The sequence below is a fragment of the Pleurodeles waltl genome, chromosome 11 (assembly GCF_031143425.1).
Source record: "Pleurodeles waltl isolate 20211129_DDA chromosome 11, aPleWal1.hap1.20221129, whole genome shotgun sequence".
In the NCBI taxonomy this organism is placed as follows: domain Eukaryota; kingdom Metazoa; phylum Chordata; class Amphibia; order Caudata; family Salamandridae; genus Pleurodeles; species Pleurodeles waltl.
The window spans coordinates 991,106,343-991,118,600 of record NC_090450.1 but is presented as its reverse complement, the minus strand read 5'-3'; the positions used below and the strand labels follow the sequence as shown (position 1 = coordinate 991,118,600).

The 12,258-nt window shown below is 44.7% G+C and overlaps 1 protein-coding gene across 8 annotated transcripts in view; it reads left to right on the top strand.

Moving 5' to 3' along the window:
* Nucleotides 1-11,962, top strand: part of EP400 (E1A binding protein p400) — a 601,391-nt gene extending 589,429 nt beyond the window's left edge. For all 8 annotated transcript variants that reach the window (XM_069215336.1, XM_069215331.1, XM_069215335.1 and 5 more), the window contains 2 exons: nt 1,212-1,289; nt 8,181-11,962. In XM_069215336.1, coding sequence (XP_069071437.1) covers nt 1,212-1,289; nt 8,181-8,450 — 348 coding nt within the window. In that variant the 3' untranslated portion in view covers nt 8,451-11,962. The remainder of the gene's footprint in view (nt 1-1,211; nt 1,290-8,180) is intronic.
* The last annotated feature ends 296 nt before the right edge of the window (nt 11,963-12,258 follow it).

Here is a 12,258-nt window from a genome sequence, read left to right as displayed (position 1 = left end):
AGGTAAGGACAGGTGGGTCGGAAGATATTGTAGCATCTGTTTGCAAACACACACTAATTTCAGCCCAGCTTCCCAGTTAAAGGGAATATCACTGTTATTGATGCATAGAATGCGAGTACAGAAAACATTCAGGCTGGAAAGCGAAAAGGTTGCTTACTTGGCAGGAGTAGTTTTGCTGTTTGAAGGATTTCCTGGATTCACGTGTGACTTGTCTCCCTATACAAGAGGTGTCAGTTTACGGAAAACGCGAGGGAATAATACACCAGGTAGATGATTTTTCTATCTGGCGCTCTGGAATCCTACCAAACCCAACTACGGAAAAGATCTGAAGATGGTGCCCACACACTGGGGCAATGTGGGTGTACGGCTGACATTGTAGGGGTATGGCTACAACCACCTACTGGTCTATGACGGGGGTTGAAGGGCATCACAAAACGTAGTAACTTACGGAACATTCCCGGACAAACACTTGATGACATAATAATGCACAGCATATAAATCCAGAAAATGGTCAATGCTTCAAAACTATTCCTAAAGGAAAGTGACCTTCTCCTTCTTATGTTTTATGTAGGCTGTTCTTGGCACTCTCTTGGCAGATTTCTTGTGCATTCCATGCTGATGACCTGTTGCTTTAATTTACCAGAATTTAACTGCTTTAAAAAGTGAAGATAGTTTTCATCTTTTGCCAGCACATGGCATATGCTACGGTAGTCAAACTATGCAAGCTGCCCCATCAAAATGTCTTGTCTATTCTGGACATGATGTCAGCTGCGCTGCTTGCAGCCTTCTTTTGGTAATCTGAAGTTGAGCGACTCTTAGAGGAGAATAGAGAGATCACAAATAAAATGTACCTAATAGCTATTTTGTTGAATAATCTTTCTGGGGAGTCTGAAATACACCTGTGTGTACAGCGGTGCCTTGTTCCTTTGTAGAAGTAATGTTTTGTTTGATTGTGCAACTAAAAGAATTTGCCTATCGAGGTTGTGTCAGGAGCAGCAACAAGTTACAGCATGCTCTTCCAGAAAATGCCACAAAAGGACGCTTTCACACTGGTTCACATTTGAAGTGATTTGGAAGCCTGATTAAATTGTTTTATTTAAATAAATGTCATTTCTTTTGACATAATCTCTGGCTGTACACTAAAAATGGGTTGACATGTAAATGTAGTAATCTGGACTGTGCTAATATTACTTTTCTTCTCTCTTCCGAAGGTGGCAAAGCTTCCTCAAGTGGTTCAGCAGCAAGCGACTGTGGCCAACATCCAGCAGATGGTATCTGCTTCCCAACAGGTAGGTCAAGCAGCCATTTCTAGTGCCCAGCAGAGTTGCACGTGTCACCCATGATATAGGAGCAGTTGCAAGTTATTATGTTGAATACCCTTCAGATTGGGCCTGCCCCAAGAAGTGAGGCACAGCAGCAAGGTGGTGTTGGGCAATGTTCTGCAGGTGATATCTGCCCATTCTACCCCCGCATGGAGGTGTTTATGTATTAAACAGCGTGGCTGCGCTTGCCAATTGTCAGCATGTGTTATTTGGACCCTTTGCGAAATTTGAATGGCTAGCTGAAAATTATCTTATGCATAAATGGCACCTGTTAAATCATTCATTAGTTTTCCACACTATTGTATTTTCCCATTTGTTCCTAGAGTAGACTGTATATCGGTGCTAGATCATGCAACTTATGTAAAATATGTACATTTTAAGTTTTGTAAAGGAACTCCTCATAGGTGGCAATATTTAGTATTTTTTTTGTAAGTGAAAGCCAATTAAGCTAAATCACTAATTCAGCAAAAAATATTACTTCAGAAATGAATTTTAAAATGAAAAAAAATATATATAAAAAAATTGCGTTTTATTATCTAAGCCAAAAATAAAGAAAGCTCCCTCTGCTGAGGAGACTGGAACTTTCAATTGCTATCATGCATAGCAGGATCAGTCAAACAGACAGAATCCTAAATAGTCTGTCTTTTAAAGGCCTTCTTTTGAAAATAGATGTATGCGAACACCCATTTCTCTTTTTCTGCTTCCTTTGACACAGATCCAAAGCTCCACTCCTATAGATTTCAGTTGTGTACCAATTCCCTTTCTGTTAAAAATACTTTTTCACTGTACAGGGATGTCACCCCAAAATACAACTGGCTTGAACCTATGTAGCTTGTGCTGGAAATAGATGTCTGCTACTGGCCCATACATCATCTGACTGTGCTATCGCAGCACCAAACATGACTCGAAGTCCTGTGACAAATGCTGTCAGATGCATCCTGGAGCCACCAGGGAGCAGTAAACGACATTGCTGAACACCAGAAGCTGTGCCTTCCCCTATGCGTCTTGTGAGGCCGGTCCCACTTGCGCTTGCAGTCTTCAGCTGAAGCCTGGACTTAGTTCGAAAAAAGACGCATAGAAAGGGTGAAGACGGCTCTGCAACGTTCAGACACTGGTATTCATGGTAGAGGTCTCAGAGGTCAGCGTTGCAGAAGCCCCGATGCTGACTTTGTCCTTATCTTCAGACCTGACTCAGAGTCTGCAGCTGATGCCCCAGAGTTCACTGGACCATCATCGACTCCGCAGCAGGTTCAAGTCTGAAAGGAGGTCATGTTGCACATCTTAAATTTAATTCCCGCTCTTTGGTGCAACTTCTGGCTCCAAGACCCACAGCCCAACTTCTTGTAGCGGGCCCTTGCTTTGGGCTGACTGACACCAGACGGTCAACTCACTACACCTCCTGCAGCGCCTTGTGGTCTACTCCTCTGCCTCAGGTCTTGCCAGCCATTCTTCCAGGGTTGTTGGCTCAGGTCCACTTTCAGATTCGGCCCCAGTCCCCGGATTATGATCCATCTTCAGCTGGAGTTCTCTCTGTCATGCTACACCAATGCAAAGGGTCAACCAGATGTGAAAGACGAATCCCATCCATTTCTCTCCTTCGGCAACAATACTGTAGGAGGAAGGAGGCAATTTTGGGGTTTGACTCTTCATGCCTTGCAAAGTCTTCAAACTGCCCAACATGATATTGAGGAGGAGGAAGATAACTCAGACTCCACACTATAGTGATGCTGATTTATGTCTTGACTTGCATACGCACCACTGAAGAAGCCAGGACTAGCAGAGTCTCTGCTGCAATTAAATGTGGTTCTGGTTGGCCCAATTTTAGCAGCTTAATCAAAACTATTTTCTGCGCTGCTGGTAATTTGCCCCGTTATCAAACTCTAGACCAGTGCCTGGTTCATCTAAGTTCTTGACGCAACCTCCCACTACAAATACCTTGTGGTATAGGCCTCCTTTTGAACCCTGACTCATTTCCTGCAGCTCCTCTGGATAGAGAGCCTAAAAGAATTGATGCAATGGACATAACGTTTTTTTCTGCAGGCAATCGGACACTATGCTCATTGAATACCATCTTGCTGTTGGGGGTAGTACAATCATATACTTTGGGATGTGCTGCATGATATTCTTCCCACTTTGCCAGTAGACCATTGTAATGGCTTTGCATGAATAGTCCAACATGGACAACACACAGCAGAACAGATTTCTGCATTCTGACCCAAACATCACATACCTTTGGGACCTCCAGATTGTCCAGGTTGGTTATGCCCTCCATTTCTGGTGTAGCCCCTACAATATTCTACTACGTCTTTATCTTATATGCCACTAGGACAACCCATGGAGCCTTCGTGCACATAGACAAGCACCCTTCCTAAGGAGAGAGTGCAGACGAAGAATCAGCAGATGAGGACAGTGAGTCCCTCCTGAACTGCTGCAAAAAGAAAAGATGGCTTAGTTGAGGGAGCGAAATCTACGTCATACTTGACTCTTGCCAAGCCGTGTAAGACAGTGTTGCACCACTTTTCCTACCTCTTTTCTCTGTCTCTGCTGTCTGCAATCATAAGGGAGACACTGCAGACGCTTAAGAAGAGCAAAACAATTGCAATGTTTGAGGAAGTTGAGGCTTGCGTCAAGGTTGAGGTTAACCAAGAGGCAGGACGTTGGTATCAAGCATTCTTTTGGTCAATGGGCCAGCCCTGTGGTGATGGTGCCAAAGAGAGGGTTGATACTTAAGCTTCTGCAAGGGCTCCTGAGGACCCAGCACAAAAACAGATGCCACCAAGGGTTCATTTACCTCTGTGACGTATTAAGCAAGTCCTTTGAAGCTCACATGGAGCACCTGGAGAAGAGGAGTTAGACTGAGCAACCAAATGCCAAGTCTGTCCTTTCTCTATTGAGAACACGTGACAGGCAGAAGGACGATTCTACCCCTGGAGGCAGAGGCCCAGTCAGTGCTGGACATAGAGATTTTCACTATCCATGCATAATTAAGAACATTCCTTGCTCTCCCTGGTCACTTTGTACCAATTATTGGCCAACAGTTGCGCCCCACTGAAAGCAGTCCTAGAAAGTGACCTGGACTGCAGAGAATGAAAAGGCTTTTGATGGCCTAAAGGACAGCCTCTGCAGGACACTAGTTCTGAAGTCTTCTTATAATAGCCATCGGGTCATGGTGGTCAGGGACTTGCTCTGGGTCTTGCTGACCTGAAGAAGAGGGGAAACAGGGCAGTGGGGCCTCTTTTGAATGGCGTTGTGGATCCTGACGTCCCTCGACAGTAGGTCTGCTTTAGTGCTGTTGGAATTCGGTTTGGACCACCAACAAGCCTTGGTTGCTGTAAAGGGTCCAGTACCCTAGGTATAGCTGCGGAGAGCCACCGGATAGGGTCAGCATCTCGGGACTTCTGGGAATCGGCAGGGTTGACCTGTGGGATTGACCTCCTGGGTTTGTAGCAGTCTTCTCCAACTTGTTGATCCCTCGCAGGGCCCGATGGCCAATGGGGCAGATTACCAGACTTTACAAGCGGTGCCTGCAGATGCAGGGAAGCAGCTCCTCTTCTCCAAAGGTGTTTTTCTTGGTGATTTGCACTGGCAGCTGTCCCGTTTTCTTGGAGACTACGGCAGCAGGAAAGGTCAGTTGATCTACAAGGTTCAGGTGCAGCAGGCAGGGTTGGCACCAGGTCCGTCGTGTTCTTCGGCTCTCGGGCCAGCAGGCTTCTTGTCCACTCCTTTTGTGTTCACAAAAGACCTGTTTTCCTGGTATCCGGAGGTCCCCTAAATACTCCATTTAGGGGGCATTAAGGGAAGTGAAGGGTAGTAGCCAATATGCTCCTTATGTGTGGGGTCACAGCACTCCCTAGATGACCACTTCCTTTGGGGAGTGGGCATCACCTCGCCCCAGAATTCCTAATTCCACTACACACAAACTGGCGGAATTCCTAAGGCTGTTTTCGTTTCAGGTCGGTCACCCTAAAGGTGTGTCCAGCCTGGCAGTGCAACACGCCTCCTGCATAACTAATGTTCTCACCTGTCCAGATGCCAAATGGGCCCTGGTCTGTGGGGGAGTCGACATCTCCCTCTGAATAGAGCCAGATCTGCATACCAAAGGTGGTGGGCTCTTTTGAAGCGTTCTGCCTTGGCATGCAGATTTGAAGGTCATCCTTTTGAGAGGGGTGTGTAACACCCCTGCCAGAGCAGGCTTTGTTTCTGACCTCCAGAATACAAAGGTTGTCATCCTTGGGGGTCAGAACCTCATCTGTTGGTGGCAGTCTGGGTACAACTAGTCAGCTAGCCCACCAGCAGTTGGTAGGTTTTCAGGGGCACCTCTAAGGTGATTTATTACTACGGGATGCCATTGTGTAGCTGAAGAACATGTATTGACCAGTGTCCAGCACATGTATTTAGAATTGCTTCCCTGTTTGCTTACTATGTGTAAGAATCAACAACGACATATTAGTGATATATTTGCTCATGCTTTTATGGCCTCGCCTGTAACACAATGCACCGTGCCTTACGGCTGTGTTAGGGGTGACTTAGAAATATTAGAGGCAGTGTTAGGAGACATGTCACACAAGTGTGTGCCATGTCGTGTTTTCACTTTTTGGAGCACCTTGTCATGCAGCCTGCAGTGGCAGTCTGCATGAGTTGGTGCTGATTCCCTTAGAGTGGCACAAGTCATGCTACAGCTCTTAGGACCGGACCCTCTTTAGTACCTAGGCTCGAGGTACCAGAGGTAAAATTTACTAGGGAATTACAGAGGTGCTAAAGAGCCTGGTCACCTGGGGATCAAGTGACCAGGTGTCTTGTTTTGGGGAAGGAACTATGGCATTGGGGACCTGGTTAGCAGGAACCCAGTGCACTTCAGTCAGAGTGGCATCAGAAACCAGGCAAAAGGGGTTACTGCAACCAGAACCCAGCTTCCTATACCAGGTATCATTACATAAGTGAACTTCAGGCACTTTCAGTGCAATCTCCTATACCACCCTTTTCCTTGACAAGTTAATATTGAGGAATAGTGAAGCATTATTGCCAGAAGTCGCAACTTCCTACCATGTTGGGTAATCCATCACTCTGCTTGCATTCCTTCTTCCCCCTCGCCCCATGACTCCATTGTAATCTCCCCCAGTGCTGCAGCGAATGTGGCTTGGTGGTGGAATGAGGCAACCTTGGCTTTTGTAGTGACAGATTCTTCCACCTTAGGATGGGGAGCTCATCTGGAGCATTTGAACATCAGAGGCCTTTGGTCTGAGAGGAACAGGTACTTTCCATCAACCTGATGGAAACTGAGTGACTTGGTTAGCACTCAGGACCTTCCTTTCCTCCATCTGAGGTCGCTTTGTCAGGATCTTGACAGACAACACAGCTGCGATGTGGTATGTCAACAAGCAAGGTGAAGTAGGGTCTCGTCTCATTTGCCTGAAAGGGTTGAGGCTGGTCTTGGGTTCACCTTCAAGGGCTCTGGTTGACTGCCAACCACCTAGCTTGGTTTCTGAATGTCACAGCCATCAGCCCGAGCTGGTGGTATATTGCTGCCCACGCGTAGCGCCTCCTGCTGGAGGTTGTCCAGAACATCTTTGCCCAGTGGGGCACTCCTCAGGTGGACTTGTTTGCCTGCTCTCAAAATGCTCAATGTTCTGTGCCCTCCTGTATTCTTTGAGGGGATCCTTGAGGGAGTTGTTTGGGTTGAGGTGGAACTTTCAGCTGCACAGTCCATTTCCCCCTCACCCCTGATTTCTCTAGTTCTGAGGAAGATTTGCAGGACCGGGCTGAAAATATTCTCATTGCCCCAGACTGGCCAAGAAGGGTGTGGTATGCAGACCCTCAGCACTTCTCTACTGCTTTTAAAACTACTCTCCAGGTGGGGAATCTGCAGGTGCAAGTATCTATCAGAAGGAAAAGTTACTTAGCTGCGATTACAATCATTCTGGTGGATACTGTGTCTACCTCCAGATTCCTCATCTACCCAGCAGCCTCCCGTTTGAAGGATGTGTTTAGGGAAAATTAGTAAGATCCCCAAATATTTCATTTTGCTACTGACTACTCAGTGTTGATGTCAGCCCATCTGCTCACCTTGAAGGCTTGGGGAAAAATGGATGGAAACTGACGTTGGCTGGGGTTGGGCGCCAGTTGGCTTTGGTGATGTCATCTGTTGCCATTTCCGGTGTGGATATGAAGCCTGCGCCCCATGCCGGCTACAAGATAGTTTTGAGGTTTCCAGATCCAGTATGATCCCTGGAATTATCCTACTGGGGAGGAAGCTGCACCCAAGAAAGATCTTTCCCACGGGCAAGTAGCGTTATTTCCATGAACAGTAGGGAGTCGGGGTGGCTGGGGCTGTTAGCTTACTTTATTAGGCTTTTGGGTATTCAGTAAGCGTGCCCATACCCATCTCCTGTGAAGCCCGAAGTTCTGAATTAGTTTCTCTTAAAATGAGTGTGTTTAATGTCGAGGCCTTACAAAGCTTTGAATAGCATCTGGGAAAGCGAGAAAGCCTAAGCGAAAAGTACCACCTGGTCTTGGCTCATGCTTCTGAGATCTAAAATGTTTGATCCACAAACCTCTAACTTTCTACATTTGTTCAGTTGCTTGTGGGGTTGGATTGCAGAGGATTTTCTAACTTCATTTATGCATGCAGGTGAGAAGTTGCATTGCAGTGTCTTATTCTTCCCATCATTTCTTAGTACTATTTGCTTGGGAACAATGAGGCCATCTTAGCAGCAATGAATCATTTAATTTGTTTTGGACTGGTATAGCGCATGTGTTTGTTGGAGAAATACTCTACTTAAAGAATGATACAGTGAATGAAGCTTTGTTCCCTGGATGGTGAAGACCAACCAGTCTTATCCTTCTACATATCTCTTGCAGGTTCAGCAACAAACCGTGACATTCTCCCCGACTACCACAGCTGGCCAGCAGATGCAGGTGATCCCAGCCGGCTCCGCTGCAGCACAGGTGGTGCAGCAGAAGCTCATGCAGCAGCAAGCTGCAGCAGCTGCAGCTGCAGCATCTGCCCAGATCCAGGCCCCATCCCTTCAGGTCCCATCACAGGCAACGGTAGACGCCCAAAACCAGCAATTGAAGCTGCCTGTGAGGACACCAACCGTTCGGTTAAAAGCTCCTACTAAGCCCAGTTGAACTTTTTTTTAAGGCAAACTGTGGCACACATGGCTTTCCCCTGGCTGCACATGTACAAAGACTTTGGCAGCTAGATGAGCTGAAGTTGGAGCGAACTTCCCCCTTCAACAGGAGACTTCTCGTGACTGTACATGTTTTTGTGTACATATGTGTGTGTGTGTTTGTAGGTGACCTGCGTCGTGCTCCACTGGAAGGCTGGTTCTTGTATACATGGGTGCAGCAGCACTGATCAGTATTTAGCCGGGCCTGTCTTCATCAGCAGTAAGAACTGGTCCAGAACTCTTCACAGTAGACCTGCTACCTAGCATCTTGCAGCCAGTGGAGTCCTGTATGGCTGGACGCAGTTGTCACTGTCACCATGCTTGTGACTGGAAGACCATCACCTCATACACTGGAGTTTCTTTCTCCTGCAGTGTTTAAATGTCAAACATTTGTTAAACTGTGCATTAAACATCTTTTTTTATTTTTAAAAAAAATATATTGATATTTTTTATCACTCACTTGTTGACCGTAACAAATCCTTTAATAAAACTAACAACATATTTTTCTCATTCTAGGGAGAACTTAAGCTGTTACTGAATAGTTAAACCTCTTAATGAAGCTTGCCAGGGTCTAAGATCAATCAGGCTGGTAGTAGATACTCTAGGATTGCCTTCTGAGGTCTGTTTGTGAGATTTATTCTCTACCATTACCCTTCTGTGAGGAAATGTTAACTTCAACAAGTCTCAAAACTGTAGTCATGGAACCCTCAGCTAGGCACTCCAACCCGTTTCCCTCTAGGTTTCTTCATGAAAGGCATCCTAAAATAGCAGAAACCCCCCTGAATCCAAACACAGATGTCTTAGAAATACAGGCTGTCCCAGTTACAGCCGCAGACCAATTGAATGCTTGAAAGGTTTTTCCTACATTTTGCACTCATTCTTGAACTGAAGGCAAGAGTAGCTCTGAACAAGGACATCAGTGTGTCTGGAGAAGGGGTCACTTGATTAAAGAAAAAGGCCAGTGTGGCTAGGTGTGCATAGGACGAGCTCTTTGTTCAGAATGTATGCACTAAATCTGTTTTTTCATTGTCTGTGTATACTGTGTTTGTATAATTGTTTGTAAAAGGGCCTGACGGGTAAATTTCCTTTTGACCCTACAATCCGGGATCCTACCTGTGCCCGCAAACTAAAGGACATCATGCTATTCTTTGACACATCAGGTCATGGTGTGACATATCTGCTAAGAATTTGTCATAGTTAACAGAATAGGAACAGAAAAGACTTTATGGGAGTCGATCATTGTAGGGCCATAAATAAATATCAATTACGATCCTTTACCCTTTGCAGTGTGATGGAAGCTCCAGGCTCTTTCTATGGTGCACTAATCCTACCTATGTCACTCAATGACAGGCTTTCCTACCACACTAATTATCCCATGAATGAGCCCTTTTTCCTGACCCCTTACTGTCCATGGTCCCCAGAACTGCAGATGTGAGCATACCCAGTCATAATGCAGCACTTACACAACAAAATCATTATTTTGTGGGTGCCATATAGATGTTCTGGAATCAGTAGTCACATAGTTAAATAATTAATGATCAAGCAAATTGTTTTAGTTACTCTTTCTAATACAACAGTAAAGAGATTCTTCAGGTGTTTTTCTTTCTAAGAAAATACTCATTTGAATATTGCAGTGATGTTGATTCTGCTGACCCCTGCAACTGTCTTATATGGTAAAAGTTAAAGAAAAACATTAGATAGGTTCACAGTTAAATTACATTTTTGAAATATTTCGGTGCACTGTTGTTTCCCAGAAGTGTTCCACAATCCGTGATATGGGCGGGTGAATCTCTGGTTTGTGGCTCAGAATCCTGGACAGAGGAGGAAGCAGCTGCTCTCAATTGTTGGAGACGCAGAACTCTGAAACGCGGATGAGCTTAGTCTCTAATAGCTGTGGGTAAAGAGTCCTTAAGAGGGAGGATGTGGCAGTGACTGTTAACTCTGGACAAGAGTGCAGATTGAAGGGTAGTTTTGACCCCACCACCATCATGCAAACCACCTCCAGCAATGACTCTCTCGTTTGGTTTGATGTAATCACTTAACCTCTGTACAACGGAAGGAGTTTTTTAAAATCATAAAACATTGCTGTATATCTCAGGTTTGTTAATGTGATTGTATGTGTTTGTAGTAGCAGTCATTGGAAGCTGAGGTTGAACAACTTGAAAGTTGTCTGACTGTTGCTATTCGAAGGATTGGACTTTGCTCGAAGACGTTCTGAGACAGACTGTAGGCTAGTCAAGCAGGCCTCCTAAGTTAAAAGAATGGGATTTAACCAAATGCATCCACTGTGCTGAAGACAGTGGAATGTTATCCGACCAAAAGTTTGAGTTCTGTCACATGATGGCCCATCAGCAGGAATAAAGTAACTCATGTGAGTAGCTCATTTAGCACCAGAGTTGCTTGACTTGGGGAGCACATAGTTTGTTGCTTTGGGTAGTATGTTAACTGAAATAGCTCATTTCCTAATGATGGTTAATTACGTGCTCATTGGCTGTATAGATTGATGGTTTGGATTGCTTACTGGCTGGGAGAGCATGTTGGTTAGATGCCATGGTGGTTGAGTTAATTTGTAATCTGGGAAGACTATGGGCTTGAGTTGGCAGTTGGGTGGGGGAGCTGGTCTGCTTGGGTTGTCCATTAGTTTGGGTAGCCCCCTGATTTAAGGGTAGGTCCTTTATTGCAGGTATGGTTATCATATCTTTATTTTCAGGGTAGGTTGTTCAAATGCAGCTTAGAGCAATGACCAGCAACCATTAACAACTCGTCGGCTCTTAATCAGTAAAGAAATGGGCTTCCATTACTATTACCTAGTGGACAATCTTCAACAAGTTCTACATTCTCCATCATACTTCTCACCCCATAGAGACCTAGGCACTGAGCTTTCAATAACTCTGAATTACCCACTTTATAAATTAAAATTAGAGTAGGAGTAGGGAGGAGCATTAGAAAGGTCCTTTGTAGATGGTTCCCTATTTTGGTCTGTTCAATTAATGTCTTTTTGTGCTGTCATTGTAACACCTTTCAAGAGCACTAAAGTGAATCTGTTAAGTGAATAAAATTAAGTGGTACACAGAAACAAAAGATGCCCTATTTGCTTATGAGTTCCCGTCCAAATCTGTAAGTTATATTTTCTAGTTGTCAGAAAATTATGCAAGCTTTGACCAAGCCCAGAACTTTGTAGGTACAAGGTGATGTGTTAATTGAATGGCTATGGAGTAGACCAGTGTGTGTGTGTGTGTGTATATCGTCCATGTGTTGTTCAAAGTGCATGTCTTTTGGGGTCACTTTGAGTAGATGTTTACCTTTGTAAGTAGGCGTACCTCGATAGTTATGTCTTGTTAATATACAACAACGTTCTGAAATGTAAATATTTTGTAAACAGGCGCATTTGTACTTCCTAAGTATACTTTTCAGGAGCACTGATGTATCCAACCAAATTGATGGAATATTAAAGTGTCAATATTTATATAATTGCCATAAATACAGGCTATTCTTTATTTGGATTGTGCTACATTCTCTCTGATAAGATGTTGCTCTTTTGTCTAACTACCAGCCAATTGTGATACTTCATGTATATGACGGCAGCAATATTTCACTAATTATTTGTGTAGGGAACTTTAAAAGAATAGTAGCATCTTTCCAGCCTGTAAATGTGCAACTTACTAAGCATCATGGGTAAAAGAGTAGGTGTGATTCATGAGTCCCATCTTCCTGCATTCATAATCGTGTGATATTTTTAAAAATGTCTGGGGTTGGGTGCATTCTGT